General features: G+C 32.5%; 2 protein-coding genes across 4 annotated transcripts; one reads left to right on the forward strand and one right to left on the reverse strand.

Moving 5' to 3' along the window:
• Positions 1 to 115: 115 nt before the first annotated feature.
• Positions 116 to 22,732, reverse strand: LOC134714646 (ornithine aminotransferase, mitochondrial-like). Of its 3 annotated transcripts, none has more exons than XM_063576066.1 (9): positions 22,217 to 22,273; positions 20,429 to 20,620; positions 19,589 to 19,813; positions 18,224 to 18,447; positions 5,579 to 5,751; positions 4,887 to 4,965; positions 4,396 to 4,509; positions 3,311 to 3,449; positions 116 to 394 (listed from the first exon to the last, which is right to left on the reverse strand). In XM_063576066.1, the coding sequence occupies exons 2-9, from the start codon at positions 20,607 to 20,609 to the stop codon at positions 231 to 233; spliced, it is 1,299 nt and encodes a 432-aa protein (XP_063432136.1). In that variant the 5' UTR covers positions 20,610 to 20,620; positions 22,217 to 22,273; the 3' UTR covers positions 116 to 230. The 3 variants fall into 3 exon arrangements, with proteins under 3 accessions (XP_063432136.1, XP_063432137.1, XP_063432135.1); XM_063576067.1 differs by lacking the exon at positions 22,217 to 22,273 and adding an exon at positions 22,160 to 22,180; XM_063576065.1 differs by lacking the exon at positions 22,217 to 22,273 and adding an exon at positions 22,439 to 22,732 and having other exon boundaries at positions 118 to 394.
• LOC134714327 (uncharacterized) lies at positions 6,167 to 15,169 on the forward strand. The gene is made up of 8 exons (XM_063575564.1): positions 6,167 to 6,636; positions 8,690 to 8,874; positions 9,415 to 9,481; positions 10,181 to 10,730; positions 11,303 to 11,473; positions 12,710 to 12,794; positions 14,120 to 14,653; positions 14,792 to 15,169. The coding sequence occupies exons 1-8, from the start codon at positions 6,189 to 6,191 to the stop codon at positions 15,167 to 15,169; spliced, it is 2,418 nt and encodes an 805-aa protein (XP_063431634.1). The 5' UTR covers positions 6,167 to 6,188.
• Positions 22,733 to 24,571: the final 1,839 nt, after the last annotated feature.

The raw sequence follows: 24,571 nt of genomic DNA on the forward strand, positions 1-24,571 counted from the left end.
TATTCACATTCAAAAGAAACAGAAAGAAAGAAAATAATTCTGTGTAAATTTTATATTGAAAAAAAAACCAAAAAAGTATTGCAAATAAACCTTTCAAATTTCAGTTTTTTTTTTACCTTCAAGTTATTCAATGCTGCCAAATATTGGCAACATTTCTTGTTTGAATCAAAAGGAGTCCATAAGTAATTTTTTTTTTCAATAACAATCAAAATCACTATAAATAAAGTGTTCTAATTAAAAGACATCACTGTAGATTTTATAATGTTCACTGATTCCATTAACTGTTCTTCGTTCATTACAAGGGGTGGGGCAAATCTAATGATGTCACCATGGGTAGGTTTAGCTAGTAATCCATTGTCTCTTAGTCTCATACATACTTCCCATGCATCAAACCCTGTAAAAATAAAATGTAATGTTAATAAATCTGAGTTAAAACATTTAGCAATGAAGCAGGTGAAGTAGAAAACCATTTGATTTTCAATTTTCAAGCAAAAAGGGGTGCGGGTGTCGGGGTGTTGAGAGTATCTATTTTGTGTTAAAGAATATTTGTTTCCATCCAGTCTATACAAGGTTATTTTTATATTCAGTCTTTACCAGATCAGGATTTTCATTTTCAAAATCACCTCATCTTCAAATATGTGAATTTTATAGAAAATCCACACCTTTTCCTTTCAAATGCCTTTATCTGGTAATTAGGTACTTTTAATATTGATAGAGGATAACTGCATGCAGTGTTACTAATTATTTCACTTTACAATTGTTTGAATATAGATATATAAGTGAAAAAAAGTATGTATGTATGTATAGATCTATTCAAGTACACCTTCAAGGATGAGACTATACACTATGGAACTTTTTGTTAACAATAAGCAGTAGCATAACCAATTTTCAGGGCAGATAGATCTTGATCTGATAAACAGTTAAACCTTGTGCGATTTGCTCTAAATGCTTAGGTTTTTGAGTTATAAGCCAAAAACTGCATTTCACCCCTATTTTTAGCCATGGCAGCCATCTTGGTTGGTTGACCGGGTCACGCCACACATTATTAAACTAGATACCCCAAAGATGATTGTGGCCAAGTTTGGATTAATTTAGCCTGGTAGTTTCAGAGGAGAAGATTTTTGTAAAACATAACTAAGATTAACGAAAAATGGTCAAAAATTGACTATAAAGGGCAATAACTCCTAAAGGAGTCAACTGACCATTTTGATTATGTTGACTTATTTGTATATCTTACTTTGCTGAACATTATTGCTATTTACAGTTTATCTCTATCTACAATAATATTCAAGATAATAAGCGAAAAAGGACAAAATTTCCCTAAAATTACCAATTCAGGGGCAGCAACCCAACAACGGGTTGTCCGATTCATCTGAAAATTTCAGGGCAGATAGATCTTGACCTGATTAACAATTTAACCCCATGTCAGATTTGCTTTAAATGCTTTGGTTTTTGAGTTATAAGCCAAAAACTGCATTTTACCCCTATGTTCTATTTTTAGCCATGGCGGCCATCTTGGTTGGTTTGACAGGTCACGCCACACATTTTATAAACTAGATACCCCAATGATGATTGTGTCCAAGTTTGGTTCAATTTGACCCAGTAGTTTTTAAGGAGAAGATTTTTGTAAAAGTTAACGACGACGACGACGGACGACAGACGCCGGACGCCAAGTGATGAGAAAACTAGAGGCTCTAAAGAGCCTGTGTCGCTCACCTTGGTCTATGTTAATATTAAACATTGTACACAAATGAATTCATGACAAAATTGTGTTTTGGTGATGGTGATGTGTTTGAAGATCTTACTTTACTAAACATTTTTGCTGCTTACAATTATCTCTCTATAACAGTAGTTTCTGTGGAAAATGTTAGTGAAAATCTACAAATTTTGTGAAAATTGTTAAAAAATGACTATGAAGGGCAATAACTCCTCAGGGGGTCAATTGACTATTTTGGTCATGTTGACTCATTTTTAGTTCTAACTTTACTGTACATTATTGCTGTTTACAGTTTATCTCTATCTATAATAATATTCAAAATAACAAAAAACAGCAAAATTTCCTCAAAATTACCAATTTAGGGGCAGCAACCTAACAACCGATGATCCAATTCATCTGAAAATTCCTGGGCAGATAGATCTTGACCTGATCAACAATTTCAACTCTGTCAGATTTGCTCTTAATGCTTTGTTTTTTGGGTTATAAGCCAAAAACTGCATTTTACTCCCATGTTCTATTTTTAGCCATGGCCGCCATCTTGGTTGGTTGGCCAAGTTACCGGACACAATTTTAATACTAGATACCCCAAAGATGATTGTGGCCAAGTTTCAATTAATTTGGCCCTGTAGTTTCAGAGGAGAAGATTTTTCTAAAAGATAAATAAGATTTACGTAAAATGGTTTAAAATTGACTATAAAGGGCAATAACTCCTACAGTGGTCAACTGACCATTTTGGTCATGTTGACTTATTTGTAGATCTTACTTTGCTGAACATTATTGCTGTTTACAGTTTTTCTCTATCTATAATAATATTCAAGATAATAACCAAAAACAGCAAAATGTCAGATTCATCTGAAAATTTCAAGGCAGATAGATCTTAACCTGATAAACAATTTTACCCCATGTCAGATTTGCTCTAAATGCTTTGGTTTTTGAGTTATAAGCCAAAAACTGCATTTTACCCCTATGTTCTATTTTTAGCCATGGCGGCCATCTTGGTTGGTTGGCAAGGTCACCGGACACAATTTTCAAACTAGATACCTCAATGATGATTGTGGCCAAGTTTGGTTAAATTTGGCCCAGTAGTTTCAGAGGAGAAGATTTTTGTAAAAGTTAACGTCGGACGCAGGACGACGATGGACGACGACGACGGACGCAAAGTGATGAGAAAAGCTCACTTGGCCCTTCGGGCCAGGTGAGCTAAAAAGGATAAGATATAATGTTTAAAGTTGTAAAACAAAAATCTCTGTGATAAAATCTATGGATTTTCTGTAAAAATCTGTTTCATTATCACACATTACCACAAAATCCTCATTTCCCATTAGTATATGTATTGCTCATTTAAAATTGGACAACACACACTTACAGAGGGGGTTCTAACAGTAGTTGTTTGATATCATGAACTCTTCACAATATTGCATATAAAATGTTTGTTATTTGCAAAGGTAGACTTATGTTATCACAATTTATCATACCTGTATGGCATTGTTTCATAACAATTTTGTATTAAAATGGCCAATATGTATAGATGTATTAAATGTTTCCAGTCTAATCTCATATTAAATCAAAAATAAATCCTTAACATATACTCACTTTCACTTATTACAATAGCATTCAATAATCCTTTTCCTCTTACAACCTTGACAACTTCTTTAGGAAGTGTGTTTAATTCTTTTCTTAGCATTTCTCCAAGTTTGGCTGCATTATCTGCTAGTTTCTCCTCAAGTAAAACCTAGAACAAGAAAAATTATCAAATCATCTATAACCAATAAATGCAAGGATATTTAGAATGGAAACCAATTCCCTAAAATTCAAGAAAGTTATTATTAATACACCCGCAAGCGACTTTTAACATATTTATCAGTACGCCTCTACACATTAGGCGGCACTTACTACCTAATTACTGGTAAGGATGAGCTGCTGGATTACATAACTATTTTGAGCTTAAAAATATATGAGATCAAGATTGTAAATTGAAATCTATCACAAGGTTGCTGAGTATCAGAAACTAATCAGATTTCAATACTGGTATATTTTTTCACAGAAACAGTAATAACCATAGTCTTAAATACATGAGATATTTGTCAAATAATTTTTTTTCTCAAAAGAAATAGCGTAATCATGGAAAGATATAGGTGTGTTTTTGACCATATATGAGGATTCCCTTTGGTATATAAATATACTGGTTATGTAAGTTATGACTGTCAAATGTGCTATAACTCTGGAATGACAAACTAGACAAAACAAGAGTATTAAATTGATCTAAAAACACTTTAGCAAATGTATGCCATTTAAAAAATGCTTTTTATTTAATTCATCTAATGTTCAAAGTCCCACAACCCTGGAATGACATATTTTTTTTTTAATGTGCACCAATTCCAACAATTATATAATGGTTTCACTAAATCCATACAAAACAAACTCAAAATAAGATATAATATGTTTCTCTTGTTGAGTTGTTAAATGAAAAATTGCCTCAAATCAAGTGGTTAAAAGTTCTGCAACCTTGGGCAAAGGGAAAAAATATATATCAAAAATAGAAGGGAGCTTCTATTTATCAATGCCAACAAAAATCCAACAAGAATTGGTTGAAGCATGAAGTACTGACAAACAGACACATTGATGGACAGTGGTATACCATAACAAGTCCTGTTTTTGATAGGCTTATAAAAACTTACCTCTAATGAAGCTATTGCTACTTTACACCCTAGAGGATTTCCTCCATAAGTAGATCCATGTTCTCCTGGTTTTATTGTTAACATCACTTCATCATCTGCTAATACTGCTGAGACCTATAAAAAAAACCAAATTGTGTGAAATATTTGTTAAAATTGAAATAATTTTACCATGCAAAAAGTTATGCCTTATAAAAAAGAAGATGTGGTATGATTGCCAATGAGACAACTATCCACAAAAGACCAAAATGACACAAACATCAACAACTATAGGTCACTGTACAGCCTTCAACAATGAGCAAAGCCCATACTGCATAGTCAGCTATAAAAAGCCCCAATAAGACAATACTACACCTAAGACTATCAACAAATACTTCATATTTCCCATTATTGCTACTTAATAGAAAATATCTTGGCTTTTCAGCTGGGAGGAGAAAACTATCAATCTTAAAAGGTTTAATGAAGTGATAAAAGAGAAACATTGAAATACTTACAGGAAATATACCTCCAGATAAAGCTTTGCCTAATACTAACATGTCTGGTCTTACACCACTGTGTTCTACACATAACATTCTGAAATAAATAAGCAAAACTATCACCATCATTCATATGTTATACAAACATCATTTTCTCATTTGAATAGTTTCACATGTCATTTAAGGGTATTTCATAACTGACTATTTGGTTTTGCTCATTGTTGAAGGCTGTGCAGTGACCTATAGTTGTTAATTTTCTATGTCATTTGGTCTCTGGTTGAGAGTTGTCTCTTCAAGTTTTTTTGGAGATCTTAACATTCCTCTTTTTTAGTTGTGATCATACATAAAATATCAGGTCATAATATCTTCAATTTTAGCCATGTAATTATGAAATATGCAAAAACTCAAAAATACATGAAATATTGAGAATATTGAGACAGCGTCCTACTTTTAAGATCAACAATAAGAAACACTCAAAAAGATATTAAAATTGATGATTTTACTCAGGATATATTCATACAGCTCAAACTGAATGACATAAATAAAACATGTTTCTAAACAGTTAAAAGGATCATTTTTTTTCTAATAATTTTTGTTCGTGTTGTTTTTGGCTCAATGAAACTGAAAAAAATTGGCAGACTATTTAAAGTTACAGCACTTACTGTCTAATATATGTATACATAACTATCCATAGTAAACATTGTACTCACTTTCCTGTTCTACATAAACCTGTCTGAACCTCATCAGCAATCCATAGAACATTATATTTGGTACACAGATCTCTAACCCCTTTCAGGTACCCCTCAGATGGAACAACAACACCAGCTTCTCCCTGGATAGGCTCAACCATAAAGGCACATACATTGGGATCTTGGAATTCTCTCTAAAAATAAAAAAATTGGCGTTAAAGAAGTACAAAAAGCCTGTCATAATGTTTTATTGTCCATTGTAAACATTGACCACTTCCCATCAAATTTACCCTTTATTTTATAACCTCTGATCCCTAGGACTACACAGCTCTACAATAAATTTTCAAAAAAAATCATTGTATTTCAGTATTCTAGGATCAAATGCCTTTTTAAAGGAATTTATTGGTGTATAAACTCGACCAATTCACTCACTAACAAATAATATGTTTGTGAGTGACTTGGTCCAGTTTATACACCAATAAATTCCTTTAAGGTAAGGTTTGCGTTCACAGGGAGACAACTCGTATTCAAATCGTGGAATAACACTGATTCACTCGAGCGTTTGAAATCAGCGAAATTTACCTTGTCAATGCAAACATAATTTGCAATCATTCTACTTATCGTCTGCAAAATGTTGCGAAGTAAAACAGGAAAATTTCAATCGAAAAAGTCATTTGTTAAGCAATTCAAAGCTCAAGAGTCCAGAAGAAATATATTAGTAAGTCATCCTGTTGATGAGCCCATTACAGCAGATCACAACTACGTGCATGCCAACACTTATCCAGTTTTCTCAGACTCAGATCTTGAACTTGGTGCAAGCTGTACCATTGACCCATCTCTTAATAATGACTGGAAGACAGGTAGACGGGTAGTCGAGCTTCAAGCCTTAGCCCAACAGATGTTTTGCACCTCGTGTGATGCTCGACTACACCTGGCCGACATCGAGAGCGAGAGACGATATGGTTTAGGCAGCATACTTTTTATAAGGTGTCAGAACAGTGTGTGCAGTTCATTAAACGACGTTAAAACAGGAAAGAGAAACAACGGAACATTTGACATCAATTCAAAATTAGCACTAGGTAATTACAATGTTTTTTGTACATACATTTAAATATTATAGAAAAAAAAATGAAAGGGAACAACTATGTAATCTACAAATGTATGGATGGGGTGGGCAGGGATTTAACTGAAGACTGGCAGCTGTAGCCCACAGCTTAAATTGTGTATGCCAAATATATATTCCTATATAAGAAAAGGAATCTGGGTCCATTCTGAATTTCTCACTGATTTACATTCACCCTAGTACCTGTTCGCCCTGATTATTAACTGATACCTGTTTGCTCAGGATACATTCGCCCTGTCTTATTATTTTTTATGCCCCACCTACGATAGAAGAGGGGCATTATGCTTTCTGGTCTGTGCATCCGTTCGTCCATCCGTCATCCGTCTGTTCGTTCATCCGTCTGTCCCACTTCAGGTTAAAGTTTTTGGTCAAAGTACACGTATATATAGTTTTTGATGAAGTTGAAGTCCAATCAACTTGAAACTTAGTATACATGTGCCCATTTAGGATCTTTCTAATTTAAATGCCAAGTTAGAGTTTTTACCCCAATTTTTCGATTCACAATCACTGAACATAGAAAATGACAGTGCAAATTTCAGGTTAAAGTTTTTGGTCAAGGTAGTTTTTGATAAAGTAGAAGTCCAATCAACTTGAAACTTAGTATACATGTTCCCTTTGATAAGATCATTCTAATTTTAATGCCAAATTAGAGAATTTATTTCAATTTCACGGTCCACTAAACATAGAAGTGCGAGTAGGGCATCCATGTACTGTGGACACATTCTTGTTTTTAACTGTTGTCTAGTTGTGAGACTACTACAGTAGGAGTCTCAGTCTAGTTGCATGATTTTAAGTATTTAACAAAAAAAAAACTATGTTAAAATTTGTTTAAAAATTGACAGATTATTTATAGTAGTCTCATAGTATAATAATAAGGGAACTTGTAAATCCGTTTCGTGGTTTACATTTCGTACATCATTGTTTTCATTAATTTAAAGCTGAATATTTTATCAAAACAAAACAAAACATTTGTTTTTATTATTAATCCATCAACTGAAAAGACAAGGATCTCAATAATTCAGCCACTGAATTTACTGATCCTAAACAAGCAATTAAAAGACTGAATCTGTCTGAATAAGTTTATTTAACTTCAATGCCCTGAATATTATATTTATTTTAGTAGGGCAATGGACGCTATGGAAGAATAATCCCAGGGGGAACATGTTATTAGGGCGAACGGACCCAATACCCAAGAAAACTGAAATTTAAGAAACCCACATCAAATTTTAGGGGCCATTGGCGTGTGGGCTCCTGCTAATTTCAAACCCTGGGTGGGGGTATTACAATCACTCTGATTTCAATAGGAAGAAATCAATTATTTTACACTATTTTGTTATTTTTAAACCATTTAAAAAAATAATTCCCCCCCTCTTTTCCCCTTACAACTGCATTTCAGCGATTGTCTGAAGTCTAATGCCTGTTTTGCAAGACAAGCTGATGCAGTGGGAAGATCTACATAGATATTAATTTGATATTTGATATTTGGTATAGATTTATCATGACCTGTTAAAGTTTGAATCCAATACTATAAGGTTAAAGATTAAATTTTGCTGCTTTATAAATTATTATTTTCTCATTTCCTGTCTACATTAGAATGATTTATATTAGGCAAAAGAAAAGTATATTACCATGATGACGGATGTAAATTTTATGCCCATCAAATTTCGCCCTAAGATGAGATTTTACATTATTGGAAAAAGTGGTGTTGGATCAGGCAGTCCCTAATTTAATTTATTCCTTATGTAGTTAAAAAAGGGATTAAAGTTTAAGTGACTTATTATAAAGCTCAATGACTAAAATTTCGTTCATCCAATACTATGTATACATTTTCAACTTTTCCTTCAGCTTGCATGAAAAATTAATACGGAATAAATATGTCAATTTGACAATCATGATTTTAATAATGAATTGATATTTCATTTCAGTGTTGGTGCATTTAATGTGATAAAAATGTGACTTTTCTTGGAAGCGATTGTTCTTTAAACTAATATGTATGCAAAATATTGTAGCCATGGTACACACAGGAATGGGCCCAGTACAGATTAACAACTTCCTTGCAACTTTAAATTTACCACCAGTTGTGCCGTCCACTCTTAAGAGAAGGGAACAAAAAATTGATACAACTCTGGAGACCGTAGCCAAAAAATCTTGTCTTGAGGCCCAAAAGGAAGAAATTGAAAAGGGAAATGGAAAGGTAATAAACTTAAAATTCCAAATGATTATTTTTATATTAATTATCATGAATAAATATACAATATATATGTACATTGTTGGAAAATATAAAATTTATTTTTTATGAGCTTCAAAAACATGACGAAAAGGAAAGCTAATTGCTGAGCTTTTCTCCTGTTTTGTAGCAAAGAAAACCCATGGACCGCTTACTTACTTGAAAATAGGGATTATCGAAAAGTGCACACTTAAACTCACTACAATTGCATATATAAACACTAAACATTTCTAGATATGGGGCTGATTTAGGACTGGCTTGATATTGATCAGGATCAATATTTTGGAAAGTAACTATGTATTCCATCATTTTCATCATTGAAAGAGCAAATATTTTATAATCTGTTGCCAAAATCTGTTTCTGTAAAATAGCTTTTTAGAATATAGGTAGACTGCTTTATAGATTGTTGGTTAGGCAACATCAAACAGTTCAAATTTTATTTCTTGCCTAACATGAATTCTTCAGTACATGTATTTAATATATGTATGTATCTATTTTTTTTTAAAGATGGAAGTAAGCTTTGACGGTGGGTGGCAGAAAAGGGGTACAGGATGGAATTATAATAGTAATACAGGTGAGAATTTTTCTGTTTATTTTTACTTGTATGAAAATAAGAAAGATGTGGTATGATTGCTAAATTTAGACATTTATTCCCTATAAACCAAAACATTTAGATATTAACAACTATATGTCCCACCATGTGGTCTTGAACAATGAGTAAAACCAATATTGCAAAGCTAGCTCTAAAGGGCAGTGAAATGACAAATGGCAAACAATTTAAACGAGAAAACTAATGGCCTGATTTATGTACAAAACTAAATTCAGTGTTCATTATGTTGCACATTTTTTATCTGTCCAACTTAAACTTACTCCAAGATCAATAATCAAAAAATAAATTAAATTTTTAGTTATTTTAAACTATTCATATTGCATGTACAAATGTATTATTATCTTATAGTATTATTATCTTATAGAAATGTAAGCATTTGGAATCATTTCGAATGCTTACAATACATTTTTCAATATAATTGATATTTTCAAGGGACATAACTCTTTTAAAAATAATTGATCTACACTGATTTTCTAATTTGTCCTAAACATTGCTGATAAAAAACAAATGATATAAATGTCATAAAAATCTGGTAAAACTTGTACACATGTAATTTTACATGTAATTAATATTAACAAGAGACATAACTCTTTTTACGTCTGCCTTCATGGTAATTTACCTGTTTGGAATCATTTTATGTAAAAATAACGTCCATAATTTCAGGCCATGCATCATTAATTGGGAAAGAAACAGGAAAGGTATTGCAGTTCTCTCTTAGAAGTAAATCTTGCCAGATATGTGCCCTACATCAGAGTAAAAACCACACTATACCTGTACATGAATGTTCAAAAAACTGGGATGGTTCTAGTAAGGCAATGGAGCCTGACATGGCAATATCAATGGCCAGAGAGTTAGAGGAAACTGGATGTGCAATAGATGTCATCCATGGTGATAATGACTCGACCACAACTTCTCGACTGAAAGCTGTTTTCCCTTCAATTGAGAAGAAAGATGACAGTAACCACACTAAAAAAGGCATCACATCAAAACTATATAAGCTTAGCCACAAATATAAAGTTCTAAAACAACCAAATGTAATATCTTACATTGGGAGATGCTTCATGTACGCCATAAAAGAATGCCAGACAAAAGAGCCAGAGAGTCTTAGAAAATCACTGGATATTATAGTTCCACATTTATATGGTGACCACTCTCTTTGTGCCAGTGAAGATGCTACCTGGTGCAGTTATCAGAAGAATCCTTCTCAATTCAGGTATAGTACATAGTTCTTTAAGAAAAAGAAAAAAATATTTATTTCAAATAGTTTAATGCTACTAATACTATTGTAAATATTTAGCATTTATAAATCTACTTCTGAACTGGATATCTTTAAAATTGGTTTGCAGCTTTAACTTCTTAACAATGATACCTTGTAAAGTCCTTGCAGCGTTAACCCCCCAAAGAACAGGGGGACATTAGATGAGATGCCTGGGAAAAGATCCTTAAAAAAATCTGTTTAAAGTCTGTTATTTTCTTATACAGATTACATATAACAAGTTCAATAACAATAAGGTGTCCCATTGTGCAAAATATTCAAGTATAAAAAGTTATTAGTTGATACCACTATGTTAATATATAATGTATATATATAGGTAAATATAAAACAAGAATAAAAAAATATATGTTGAGATTCTTAGCCAATAAACACAGAAGTCAGATATACTTGAGTTATGATAATGCTTTGTACATGTATTGTACAACTGATTATTTGATTATTTTTTGTGTCTAAAAAGTTGTTTTGGGTTGTGATTTTTATCCTTAACATTTAAACAATCAATTTTATAGGTACCGCAGTCTACCGCAGGGTAAGCCTCTCACATGTCCAAGTCTTCAGACAGATCTTAAAGCCATTGTAAACAGCCAAAAAGATAGAGCTGCCTGCTTGACCAACTTAGGATCAACCCAAGCAAATGAGAATTTTAATTTCATAGTTTCAACAAAAGCTCCAAAAAACAAGTAAGATATCTGTTCATATTCATAATGAATAAGAATTTATATGATATAAAAAAGAAGATAGGGTATGATTGCCAATAAAACAACTCTCCACACGAGATCAAAATAACACACAAATCAACAACTATCACTGGCGGATCAAGAATTTTTTATAAGGGGGGGGGGGGGGGGGGGGGGGGGGCCCAATCAGTGATATTTGTTTGCCTTAAATTAGTGGAGAATAAAGGCTTTTCCCCCTGGAGAATAATCCAAATTTGAAAAAAAAATGGCTTTAAATTTTTCCCTAAAAGACAACCTTTTCCCCAAACAGTGCAGTCTCAGTAGAAATCATGCATAAATACAAACTGAAAAACACTCATTTGATCAATTTTTTGGCCTAAAATTTCTATATTAGGATTATGTGCACATTTGAGGGTATATTTATGTATCATTAATTTACTGACAAAATGGGGTCTTATTTTAAAGCAGGGTTTGACTCTTGAAAATGGGTCTGTAAATTGAAGTTTCAGTCAAATTTATGGTTTATTCCAGATTTCCCAATTCCAGGAAAATGACGCATATATTCCTTATAAAAAAAGGTAGAGGTAGTTTTGAAAAAAGCCAACAATATCACTGCCAAAGGCTGCCTTAAAGGGGCCTGCTCCAGTCACACTTCATTGATTCCCTATATAAGCAACCAAATTTTTGGAATATTTTTATCCTTAATATGCATTTAATCAGCCACTCAATAATTTATACATCAAACCAATCATTATACCCCAGCTTTAAAAAGGGGGGTATACTGTTTTACCTCTGTCTGGCCTTCCGTCAGTCCGTCCGTCCCATGAATATTTTTCGTCGCATTTTTCTCAGGAACTACAATACAAGGATTTCTGAAATTTGGTTTCAGGATTTATATATTTAAAGTCAGCTATACTGTTTAATGCGTTTTCAGATTGATCACTTGACAACTTCCTGTTTACCGAACACTTGTATGATTTTACACATGATAGCCAAGTTGAAAATTTTCGTCACATTTTTCTCAGGAACTAAAATACAAGGATTTCTGAAATTAAGTTTCAGGATTTATATAAGTCAGCTATACCGTGTGATGCGTTTTCAGATTTGTTTCACTTGTTTATTCTGTCAACACTTGCCTCATTGTTCATTGTAAACATGTTGTTTTGCATTTAATTTTTCATACAAAAAATACTTGTTCAACTGCATTATAAATGGGACTTTCAACCTTAATATTTACAGGTCATTTGGATCAAGCAAATCTCTGACAGGGAGAATTTCAGCATCTGTTCTGCAGAAGAACGAGGGTCACAAGTATTTAGAAAAGGTTTGTGTTAGATAGAACTATAAGTGATAGACAGGCAGGCAGATTAAACCTGGTATGTGGAATGATTGTAAGGTGTACATGTCTGTCTGGCTTTGTTTCATCTGACCATGATTTCATTTTTATGATTCTTTGGTTATTGTTAAGTTTTTGTAATTTTGTCTGTATTTCACATGTTAAAAGCATTAATTCAACTACATTTTGAGTATAGAATTATTGCAAGCTAAGAAAAACAAAGGAAACAATATGCCAAGCCATGTAGTCAATGACACAGAGACAAAGATATATGGATATTAAAAATTTCACACAAAACTTGGTTCATATTGTTGAGCTACATTTTGTACATTTGTGTACATTATTTAATAAACTTGATACGTACTGTTACTTTTCAACAAAACCAAGTAGAAATCTTATCTAAGTCAATGCCTTGCCCATAATGAAGGTTTGGGATTAGATTCCTGGCTGAGTCTAACAAAAGGCTTTAAAACTTGTATTTGCTGTTTATCCACCTGAGGAGTCTGGAGGTCTGTCTTCTTGTGTACTATTACTTTATATGATAGTATGACACTTACATCATGAATATTTTCATCATAAGTCCACTATCATCATACTGTCCTGGACATGGATGTATTATAGGTTTTGCAGATCTTTTACCTCCCCTTAATTGAAATTTTTAATGTAGATTCATGGTATAAATCTGCTAATTTGGAGACAGATTGGGAATTTATATGTTAGACTGTTGATTTATAGAAAGAAAAACCTGGGGATATATTGCATTATTCAAAATGTTCAAATAAATACAAAATATTTGTGTTTTTAGATTATTTTTTCAGCTTGGCCATTTAAGGGGAGATAAATCTTCTACTATTTTTTTATACTGGACTGAAAGAGTAATTTAGTATCTTACTTGTAGCAATACAACAAGTTTGGTGACAACATTTTTTCTTTCAACTTTCTTTAAGCATATTAAAAAAAATATCTTCTTATATTTTATCTCAAAATTCTCATAGATTTCTTTTATTAATGCCAAAAAATGTGTTTTTTTCATGAACAATCTGGGCACATTTGAACAATTTGTATGACCTGTATCTTGATAAATAGCCCAGGACCCATACTTTTTATTAGTTTTTGTAAAAAGCATAGACAAGACTTTATTTTGGCAAAGTATAAAAAAGATCTATCTGAGGAAATCTGACCTTTTATTTACCTTAATGACCATAAGGGAAAAGAATTGACTTTAGTCACTTTTTCATCAAATGCTCTACAATCTATATCTTTATATTTGATTTATAAAGCTAGTGGCAATAAGTTTTGTCTCTTTTTCATAGGTTAACAAGGCTGTAGGATTATCACCGGGAGAATTTACCTTCAGAATGGCCTTAAAAATTGCTGCTAAGAGAAAGCTTCAAAAAGCGAAGCAGATTAGTTTACAAGCAAAGAGGAAACGTCTGTTGAAAAAAATATTGAAAAGTAAGAAAGAAGCAACTAAGGAAATTCACGAAGGTGTTACCTACTACCAAGCTGCTGAATTACATCTAGATGAAGAACTCACCCAAACAACAGAAATTCCCAATAGATTAACACTACCTGAAAATGCCTTTACATATGTTGTATTTGATACAGAAACAACTGGCAGAGGGAGAAATAGTGACATTTTGCAGATAGCAGCTGGTGATGATTTTAATGTGTATGCTCAGCCACGTTGTGAAATTTCTGAACAGGCATCTGCTGTGAATATGCTAAGATACGATAGGGGAACAAATACTATGTTCCATAGAGGTATTCCAGTTTTATCAAAACCAATACAGGAAGCTCTTTTGGATTTTATTGCATATCTAAAGAAAGTTCCTCAACCCATACTTGTAGGACACAATGCTTGTAATTTTGACATTCCTATTGTTTGTAATAGAATGTCTGAATTTAAATTATTTTCAGAATTTTCTTCTCATGTTTTTGGTTTTGTTGACACTCTGAAAATTTCAAAAAGAATCTTCCAAAAGTGTGATGTTGGCAACTACAAGCAGGAAAATCTCGTCAGTAAACTTACAAACTGCACTTATCAAGCACATGATGCAAAAGAAGATGTGAGAGTATTGACTACTTTATTCACAGAAAAAATAGAGAAGGAAGTGCTTGATGAAGACCTTTTCCACATATCCTTTCATGATGTGAAGAAAAGATATGATGAAATTTTACAACAGAAATTTATGTCATTAGCAGCAGTGACCAAGTTGGCCAGAAATGGTGTCTCTCCACTTCATCTTAGATTAGCGCATAACAGAAACTCTGGTTTAAAGTTATTATTAACTGATCTGCATATAAGATTAACAAACAAGAACTTAACATCTGTGATTAGTTTCCTGGAGAAAGAAGAGTGAATTTCATACTGTTGGCATCACTTGGCGTCCGTAGTTGTCTTACTGTCTTCACTCTACTTTTTACAAAATTTTTCTCTGAAACTATTGTGCCATATTCCCCATTTTCTTTACAATTTTATTTTTACTAATAATCATTGCATATCAGTTTCATTGCATTTATTTGAGGCAAACTTGAAGGAAGAAAACAAAAACAAAGAGATCAGCAATTTTTTCAATTTGAAAAGGGGTGTTTCTAAAGAACAGTAAAAGTAAGGCCACCAAAAATCATAATATATCTTTGTTTTGTGGTAATAAGCATTGTGTATAAGTTTCAAAATATTAGGTTAAGGCAATTGTTCAATTTGTAAAGGGGCATAACTCAAGAATGGTAGAAGTGATACTACACCAATTTCAAATTTATTAGCTTTTGTGGTAATTAGCACTGTGTATAAGTTGCATAACATTTATTTGAGGAAAACAATGGAAACGAAAATTCAGTAATTGTTCTGTTTGTAAAAAGGCATAATTTTAGTATATATGGTAACTGCCATGCTACACCATTCAAACTTGATCTGTGTTTTTTGGTAATAAACATTGTGTATAAGTTTCATAAAAGCATACTAAAGTTAGAGAATGGAAACCAATTATAGGATGTACGTCCAGTTCATCTGTACAGGTTGAGGGACTTTCTTTAAATATTCAATAAATTCCAAATAGCCTATGTGTACCTACAATGGTAAATCTTAATGCCCCTTCTACTACTTGTGTATAATGATATAATGAGGGTGTGACGGTTATAGAAACTTTGGTGTGATGTTTTGAGGGTGTGACAGTCATATAAACTGGGTTTAATGTTTATGAGGGTGTGACAGTTATAGAAACAAGGTTTAATGTTTATGTCGGTGTAACATTTATAGAAACTTGGATATGATGTTATGAGGGTGTGACAGTTATAGAAATTTTGGTGTGATGTTATGAGGGTGGTACGGTTATAGAAAATTTGGTGTGATGTTAGGAGGGTGTGACAGTTATAGAAATTTTGGTGTGATGTTTTGAGGGTGTGACAGTTATAGAAACTTTGGTGTGATGTTATGAGGGTGTGACAGTTATAGAAACGTTGGTGTGATGTTATGAGGGTGTGACAGTTATAGAAACTTAGGTATGATGTTATGAGGGTGTGACAGTCATAGAAAATTTGATATGATGTTACCAATGTTTGACATCTATCAGAGCATGGGTATGATGTTTATGAGGGTTCGACAGTTATCTGATTTTCAGTATGATGTTTTGAGGGTGTGACAGTTATAGAAACTTTGGTGTGATGTTATGAGGGTGTGAAAATCATAACTGGGTTTAATGTTTATGAGGATGTGACAGTCATAGAAACTGGGTTTAATGTTTATGAGGATGTGACAGTCATAGGAAATTTGGTTTGATGTTACCAATATGTGACAGCTAGTAGAACATGGATATGATATTTATGAGGGTGTGGCAGTTATAAAAACCTGGGTATATGATGTCATGATGATGTGACAGTCGTAGGAAATTTGGTATGGTATTACCAATGTTTGACAGGTATTGGAACTTCAGTATGATGTTTTGAGGATCTGACAGTTATCCGAACGTCAGGAAGATGTTTTGAGGGTGCAACAGTTATGGGAACTTCAGTATGATGTTTTGAGGGTGTGATAGTCAGTTTGGGTTTGGAACAGTTATAGGTACTTTAGTATAACAGATATGACAGAGTGACAGATATAGGACCATTTGTATTTTTGGCTATGTAATGGATTGGGTGCAATTGAAGATGTTGGTAGTTTTGGACCAGCTTATATATATATATATATATATATCCTATTGTTATTTTTCTTAATTTACATTGTTAATGTTACGAACATTTATTTTCAAAAGATAAAGAAATAATTATACTTCAGTTTCATTGTTCTTCTTTGAGAATATAAGTGTTGTATTGATCATTCAACTGAAGGTGAAGGTCATAGTGCTACGTTTGAAAAAAGTGATAAGATCCCCAAAACACTTTATACTTCTGAAAGTTGGACAATTTTTCATTTTATAAAATTTCATCTAAACTTGCATAAATACTGTAATCACTGAACAATTGGAGATAAGGTATACATTTTTCCACACTCATTACCTCTATCACACGTAAATTGTATATTTATGTCATTGAATAGGCCTGGTGCATGAATATATTTGTTAGTAAACGTAAACACATGTACTCAATGAAATTAGCTGAGTGATCAAAAGTAAACTGCAAAAACTTGTATTATCATTTAAACAAATGTTTTTGTGTATTATTTGATTTAATGATTAACCTGAAGAAAAATTAACTTTTTGTTAACATCAGCGTCATCATCGCTGCCATCTTGTTTACATTGGTAACGAAAAGAAGTGTGGTCAATGTCGTCTATCAAAAATAACCAACGTCAAGATCAACTACCGGAAGTTCTATGGACCAATCATATCAACATATTCCGTAATATGCAAATCATATAAGAATTATTAGGTATTGCAAAGATAAGAATTGCCAAAGACTAAATAAAAATTATAAATGTATTGTTTAATCAGTTTGGTAAAATCAGGTACTGACATGCATTTCTAGATATTCAAAATATCTTTTAGCATTTCTATTAATAGAAATAGTGAGTTGTGTTTGCTGGTGTGTAATTATCCATAAATCTTAAAGAAGATGATGAAATTTCCAAGCATGTACATTCTTTGTACCTAGGTTTTCCTCAACCAAGTAGTATGCTGAATATAGTAACATATTGGCAATCAAAAATTAATTCTGAGGAATTCAACATTGTTCAAGTAGAAAACCAATCCAACTTGAAATAAAAAGTTCCTGTTTAAGTTGTTATTTAAGCATTTCTAGTCCCCCCTCCCCCAACAAAAAATAAATAAATAAATAAAAATAGCTAGGCTAAATCTGATTGGAAAATGCAGACTGAACTTTTCAACAGCTTTCTAGAAAAAGTAAAATACAGGGTTTAAGATTCCGTCCGTTTAGATGCAATACATAACATGATGAGCTTAGGAAATATTTGAAGTATCTACCTCAAGAGAACCTAAATCATCATATGGTACCATGCTAAATCCTGGCATGTATGGTCCAAAGCCAGAGTAGCTTGAAGGGTCTGTAGATGATGAGATTGCAGCTAGGGTACGACCCCAGAAATTACCAGCAGCAAACACAATCTTGGCTTGGTTATCTGGAACTTTCTTCACATTATAAGCCCACTTCCTGGCTAATTTACAGGCTGTTTCTCCTCCTTCTACACCTATAATCGAAGAAATTGAAAGAATGCTTTGAAAGTCAAATACCTAAAACATTTTCCAGCTTGGGCATTTTCAACTAGGGCATACAGAACAACTATAAATATTAAACATCAGTTTAAGTTGAGTAAATTTGAATCCTCACAAATATCTTGTTTAGCCCACCACTCAGTGGTCTTGGTGTTGTTGATTGCAGTCTTTCATTAAACATCAGTTGTACATAAATCAGTCTATTGGTTGCCCTATTTGAATTGTTTTATATTGGCATGTTAGAGCCTTTCATAGTTTACTACATGGTATAGGTTTTGCTCATTGTTGAAGGCCAAATAGTTGATAAAACGTACATCATTTGTTCTCGGATTGATCTTCCTCTCATTTTTTTTTATCAATCATACCACAGTCTTTTATGTGTGTCTTAATTGAAGAATTTATGACATGTACTATAGAATGCTTCCCTTTTAAAGCATCAGTCCTAATACTGTGAACTTCTGTAGAGTACACTTCATTCCAATAGATTGCAGTTTGTCATTATTTGCTAGTACTTCACTTTGTATCAGTACAAATGTACTCAGATCTCTTATTAATATAACTGACTTAAGTTGGTACCAAACACCTTCACTTAAATTAATTTGGTTAGTTTTATTTTCATAAAATTTGGACAAAAATGTCACAACTTTAACATTACATGTTTATATAACCATTTGATATGTTTGACAAAAATATAAAAAATTAAAAAACTTGAACCACACACTTCATCAGAAAATTGTTGGACAAATAGCAGTATGACTAACACCAATTTTGATCATTGGGAAGGTGAATATCTCCTATACAATTGCACTAAATTAAATCATTCATCTGATTTTTTTACAGAGTTATCTCCCTGTATTCTTATGTCCAACCTTAAGTGTTTTAATGTATACACATGCATTTATGTTTGTTAGAAAATGCCAGGCAACCTAGTATTATTTACAAGTATTAAGATTTTTAAAAGTAGCAATTTACAAGATTAAATGCATATATCCCAGTATCAATTTTTTGGAAAATGTTTTCATTCTGCAGGCAAAATATGTACGTTTTATTCTTAAAGTGCAATCTCATTAAAATCCGATGTTCTGATACGCTACCCTCCACTTAGTAAACACAAACCTGTATTCATTGGAAGAACTTTATCATATTTGAACATTTTTGTGATATATTCCTCAAATTCTCCCAACACATCATTGTAGAATGCTCTTGAAGTCAAGGTCAACTTGGATGCTTGGTCATTTAATGCCTTGACAATCTTTGGATGACAATGTCCTTGGTTACATGCACTATATGCACTAAGGTAGTCAAAGTATCGGTTGCCTTCTACATCCCATACAAAACAACCTGTACAAATCAAGAAAGAGCTCTCAATTACATTGATAATTTCAAAGACCTATCAATTATTGTCAATCATATTCTGCATTCTATTCAAAACCTGACAATAGTTGATACATCCAATGTGAGCAGCTTTCACATTTTCTCCTTCTTTTCAATGACTGTAGTCTTTATCAATGTTTATGTTCAACATTGTTTTTGTTGCACTTTAGTTTTCCTGTTGTTCTTTTGTTTTCCTCTCATTGTTAATATGTTTCCCTCGGTTATAGTTTATAATCTGGATTTGTTTTCTGTAAATCAATTTAGGACTTTTGAGCATTAGTATACTACTGTTTTTTATTTATACCCATAATAATATAAGATAAGATAAGATATTTTATTTCCAATTATGGGCCCCAAAGGGCATAAACATTACAACATCAATAATTTTTTCATAATACAATACAAACAATGAGATAAAAAAAAAAAAAAAAAAAAAAAAAAAATATAAGGTGATCTGCGTAAGACTCAATTAAAATGAACAATGGTTTTCCAGCAAATCAACAACAAAAGCCCTGATTTTTCTAAAAATTAAAAAAATTAAAGGGATGATAATGAATTATGAGCACCAATACATAAACATACCTTCTCCCTTTTCCAGAGCTACTGGTAAGGGATGATAATTATGAGCACCAAACTTGTCCTCTCTTTTAAACACTTCCTCTGACTTTTTAGTCTGTGTGGCAATTGTTCTGACACCTGATCCCTGTGCACACACCTGTCTGACTGCACATGCCAATGGCTGTCTTACTAATTTACTCAACATTCTTGGTTATGCTTAAAACAAAAAAAGTGTTCTCATAAGAATCACATTGCATGTAAAGACCATCAATCACATCCATTTAAAACCCTTCTACCCCATGTTTAACATTAAAAAAAATTGTTCATGAAATGTTATGTTTTGTGAACTTTAAACCAGACTTTACATTACATTCCTGGTTTTGAAAATGATATAATCTAATTGATATTAAACATGTATTTACTGTGCACACCACAAATTGGAAAATGAATCCTATAATCAGCAACAAAAATGTGTTATGTTGATTTTTTATTTAAAAATATACACTTGTACAAATCAAACCAGTACAAAATCAGAATCACTTTTTGGCAAAATACCCATTCCTCCCTTTCCCCCACCCCCTCCCCCCCCCCACATTTAACTACTCCTCTTTTATTCTTATGGCCACAAGTCATCACCATATCAATCACCACAAGTATTATATGATATTGTTAGTCTTTGCTAGATTTTAACAGAGACAGACAATATCATATATATTAGTGTGGTGTTTGATATGTTTTTTTCCATGCCAATGCATAGGCAAGGATGTATAACTAATATACAATGTATGTCCTTGGCATAGGGAATAACAAAAATTAACATGGTTAAGTTATTGCCTGTCATCTTCCTTCTTTATAAATTACCTATAAATGTTAAACTTATCACCTTATATTTTCATAGGTTACCATTTATATACCATTATTTTTTTGTATTCATACTTCATTCAAATGTGAGGTTAAAGGTTTTAAACAATAATTCAATTGTATATATCCTGACTTTGTAACTGTATTGACATATTTATTTGACCCATTTAAAAACTTAAAATATTTTAAGCTATTATCTTTAATACCCTGTAATAATAGGATTTAATGAATAGACATGATATAGGGAAAGACTAAGAATATTTTTTTTTTAAATAAAATGGCTTTTAAATAAATTTATATGGTCATGATGGTAGTAAACAGGAACAGTGACTTTGCTACCTATCCATTCAAATCATATTTTACACTTACAATGAAGGATGCCAAGTGTTTGCTACTCATAATTAATTTTTTTCACTTCAAAGTGAATTTCATACATTTCTTATATCACAGACACATGTCTTGCGTGCAGTTGAAAGTGCTTTTATTGTAATGCATCGTCCTGAATATGCATGAAATATTTGCCACTGGATGTAAAGCAACCAACAATCAATATTATAATGCAGATCTACATTCTACCCTTATATCCTTGGATATCTACATATCATATCATTGTTGATTGACTAAATGTCTGATGCTTTGTGTCCAGTGGCAAATATTACAATATTATAATTTTTGCATTAATTGATCTTGATGGAAATTTTACACATGTACAGGTGTGATTATTTACCATCTGTATCTTTATCTGGATATATAGATATGGAACTGTGGAATATTACTGAACAGCCAACACAAACATGATCATGATGATATACAATTTATCTAATAAAAAAATATGCCAAATAAAAGCTTAATGTTAAATTATAAGTAGATGTGGTATGATTGACAATAAAATACCTATTCACCAAAGTTCACATGAAGTTCGAATCAAAGCGGTCGTTTACATATACATACCGGTACTTTCTTGTGAGAGTGTGAAATAACAAGTAAACAAAGTCTCTGTCTGTGCTGTGGTTTTTTTTAGTATGAAATTCAAGACGATGTTTATTTTAATGACAAAGTCAAAGAAAGTGTTATTTTTCAATTTGCTAATTTGACCATATTTGTTAAACTCTCAATTATTCTACATATATATAAGAGACTCAATCGTATAAAATTACAGTGTAAATTTCTTACCTTGAGAGTAACTTTTTCCACTACGTAACAGCTGCTGCTGATGCAATATTATTTTGTTCACTAAATGAGGTCCAATAAGGGAGGAAGCAGCTCAACTGTAAACACGTGCGGAATGGTATATTTTAAAATCCTTTATGTCATGTATGTTGTGGAATTGTTTAAATTTATATATCGATCCATACTATGTCCACTAATCAGGTCAAAACTTCCACAATCAAGTGGTAACCAGTTACGTTCAGTTCTGTTATTCAGTTCCCATGTTATATGTATTTTCCTCCATTATCATGTGGAGCACTCACCAGATTATGGCCGTGTCTAGAAACAAGTATACTATGGTATATGAGTCATGATATTAATATTATTAACCAGTTTAGTGATTTATATATGAAACTGACTCGTATTCATAAAAGCAAAACTAGTACATCAAGTTACAGACTATCAGGGCATTGAGGCATGGCCATAATGAACAAACAATTTAAGACAATCATAAAAAAAAACCCAGCGCTATAATGAATTTACAGTTATTATCACTTCATATTCGCCGTTTTTACACATATATTTAAAACCATATAAATGCAGCTTTTTATAATATTTATCAAATAAATTGCATTATAGATGAACAGCAGACATTTCAAAGGTGTAAAAAACAGAAATTTAGGCCAATCAGTCAAAAAATTACCTTAGAAAAAAAATCTTTGAAAATCCTGGTTTTCATTCAGGAAATTGACCGAAAATTGCTGTCCGTTTTTCGATCTTTTGCGGTTTAAATAGTGTCGTAATTTTGTTAAAGTTGAAAAATAATCATATTAGATTGTTATAAAATTGTAATTCATCGGCATATTTTCTTCCATTTCAGCCATCCTTTGAAGTGTTAATTTTTATACCTCAAAAGTGGGTCTCATTCGGGTCTAAGCGTGACGCGGGATTGCCGATTTTTTGTAAGCGTGACACGTGAAAGTCAAATTATTGTGGCGTGAAAGCGGGAAATGGGGTCTTGCGGGACCCGGGAAATGACAAAAAAATGAGAATTGCTTACGTACATAGTGTAAGCGGGATACGGGGATGTGATAATAAAATTAACGGTACTAATTTTCTTGCACCAGATTAAAACAGATAAAACATTAAGCCGGATCCAGGATCGGAACCCCCAATGAGACCCCCTCAAAATCATAAAATGACGAAATTGTGTCCCCGGCGAATATGGTCCTCCCACAATTTATTTCCAAAAAAAATAAACGGTAACTATAATTATTTGAGACCTCTGACGAACCACGATAAGGCCGGATTTTTTGACGAATCACATTAAAATGTTCATTAATTCGACGCTAATGGTAGCCGAAAATTACCGGTTGACCGCCTGACTGTACAGCCTACAGGGCAGTTATACTCTCATAAAGTTACTTACTTACTTACTTACTTTTACTTACTTACTTACTTACTTACTTACTTACTTACTTACTTACTTACTTACTTACTTACTTACTTACTTACTTACTTACTTACTTACTTACTTACTTACTTACTTACTTACTTACTTACTTACTTACTTACTTACTTACTTACTTACTTACTTACTTACTTACTTACTTACTTACTTACTTACTTACTTTTACTTACTTACTTACTTACTTACTTACTTACTTACTTACTTACACAAAGGCCACAAAGGCCACAAAGGGTCTTCAAAACAGCGAGAAAATCCCTGGCGGGTTTCAGCTGGCCCTGAACAGTTGAAAATCATAAAAGAAAAGCAAAGGCCAGAGGCTCCGCACTTGGGACAGGCGCACTAAGAAAATGGGGCGGGATTAAACATGTTTAAAAAAAACCCAAAATAAACTATGCAAAATGACAATGATACGTGAATTTAATAACAAAGGACTACTATAGCATTATTCATAGATATTGTTTTGGAGCGTTCCCGATGAAGGTAAATCAAGAAAAGCGCTTCGGACGCATGGAATTTATAAAGGAGAAGAGCTGAGGAACGGCAAACCAGAGGTGTAGACATGCCAATTTTGAATATTAACCAGAGATTACTCATTCAAAATGTCAATCAGACCGTCTATCCCATTGATAATGTGAACTATTTGTATTTACACTTAGGATTTTATATATTTATTGAGTTGTATGTAA

The sequence above is a fragment of the Mytilus trossulus genome, chromosome 4 (assembly GCF_036588685.1).
Source record: "Mytilus trossulus isolate FHL-02 chromosome 4, PNRI_Mtr1.1.1.hap1, whole genome shotgun sequence".
Lineage (NCBI taxonomy): Eukaryota > Metazoa > Mollusca > Bivalvia > Mytilida > Mytilidae > Mytilus > Mytilus trossulus.

Bases quoted from the DNA above. Each gene is read 5' to 3' on its own strand.
- LOC134714646 (XM_063576066.1), bottom strand. From the start codon at position 20,609: ATGTTGAGTAAATTAGTAAGACAGCCATTGGCATGTGCAGTCAGACAG. The intron at 5,752-18,223 runs GTAGATACTTCA...TTTTATTTTTAG, and splicing joins ATGATTTAGGTTCTCTTGAG to AGAGAATTCCAAGATCCCAA. The intron at 4,510-4,886 runs GTAAGTATTTCA...TTTTTTTTATAG, and splicing joins TATCTGGAGGTATATTTCCT to GTCTCAGCAGTATTAGCAGA.
- LOC134714327 (XM_063575564.1), top strand. From the start codon at position 6,189: ATGTTGCGAAGTAAAACAGGAAAATTTCAATCGAAAAAGTCATTTGTT. The intron at 6,637-8,689 runs GTAATTACAATG...AAAATATTGTAG, and splicing joins CAATTCAAAATTAGCACTAG to CCATGGTACACACAGGAATG. The intron at 10,731-11,302 runs GTATAGTACATA...TCAATTTTATAG, and splicing joins AAGAATCCTTCTCAATTCAG to GTACCGCAGTCTACCGCAGG.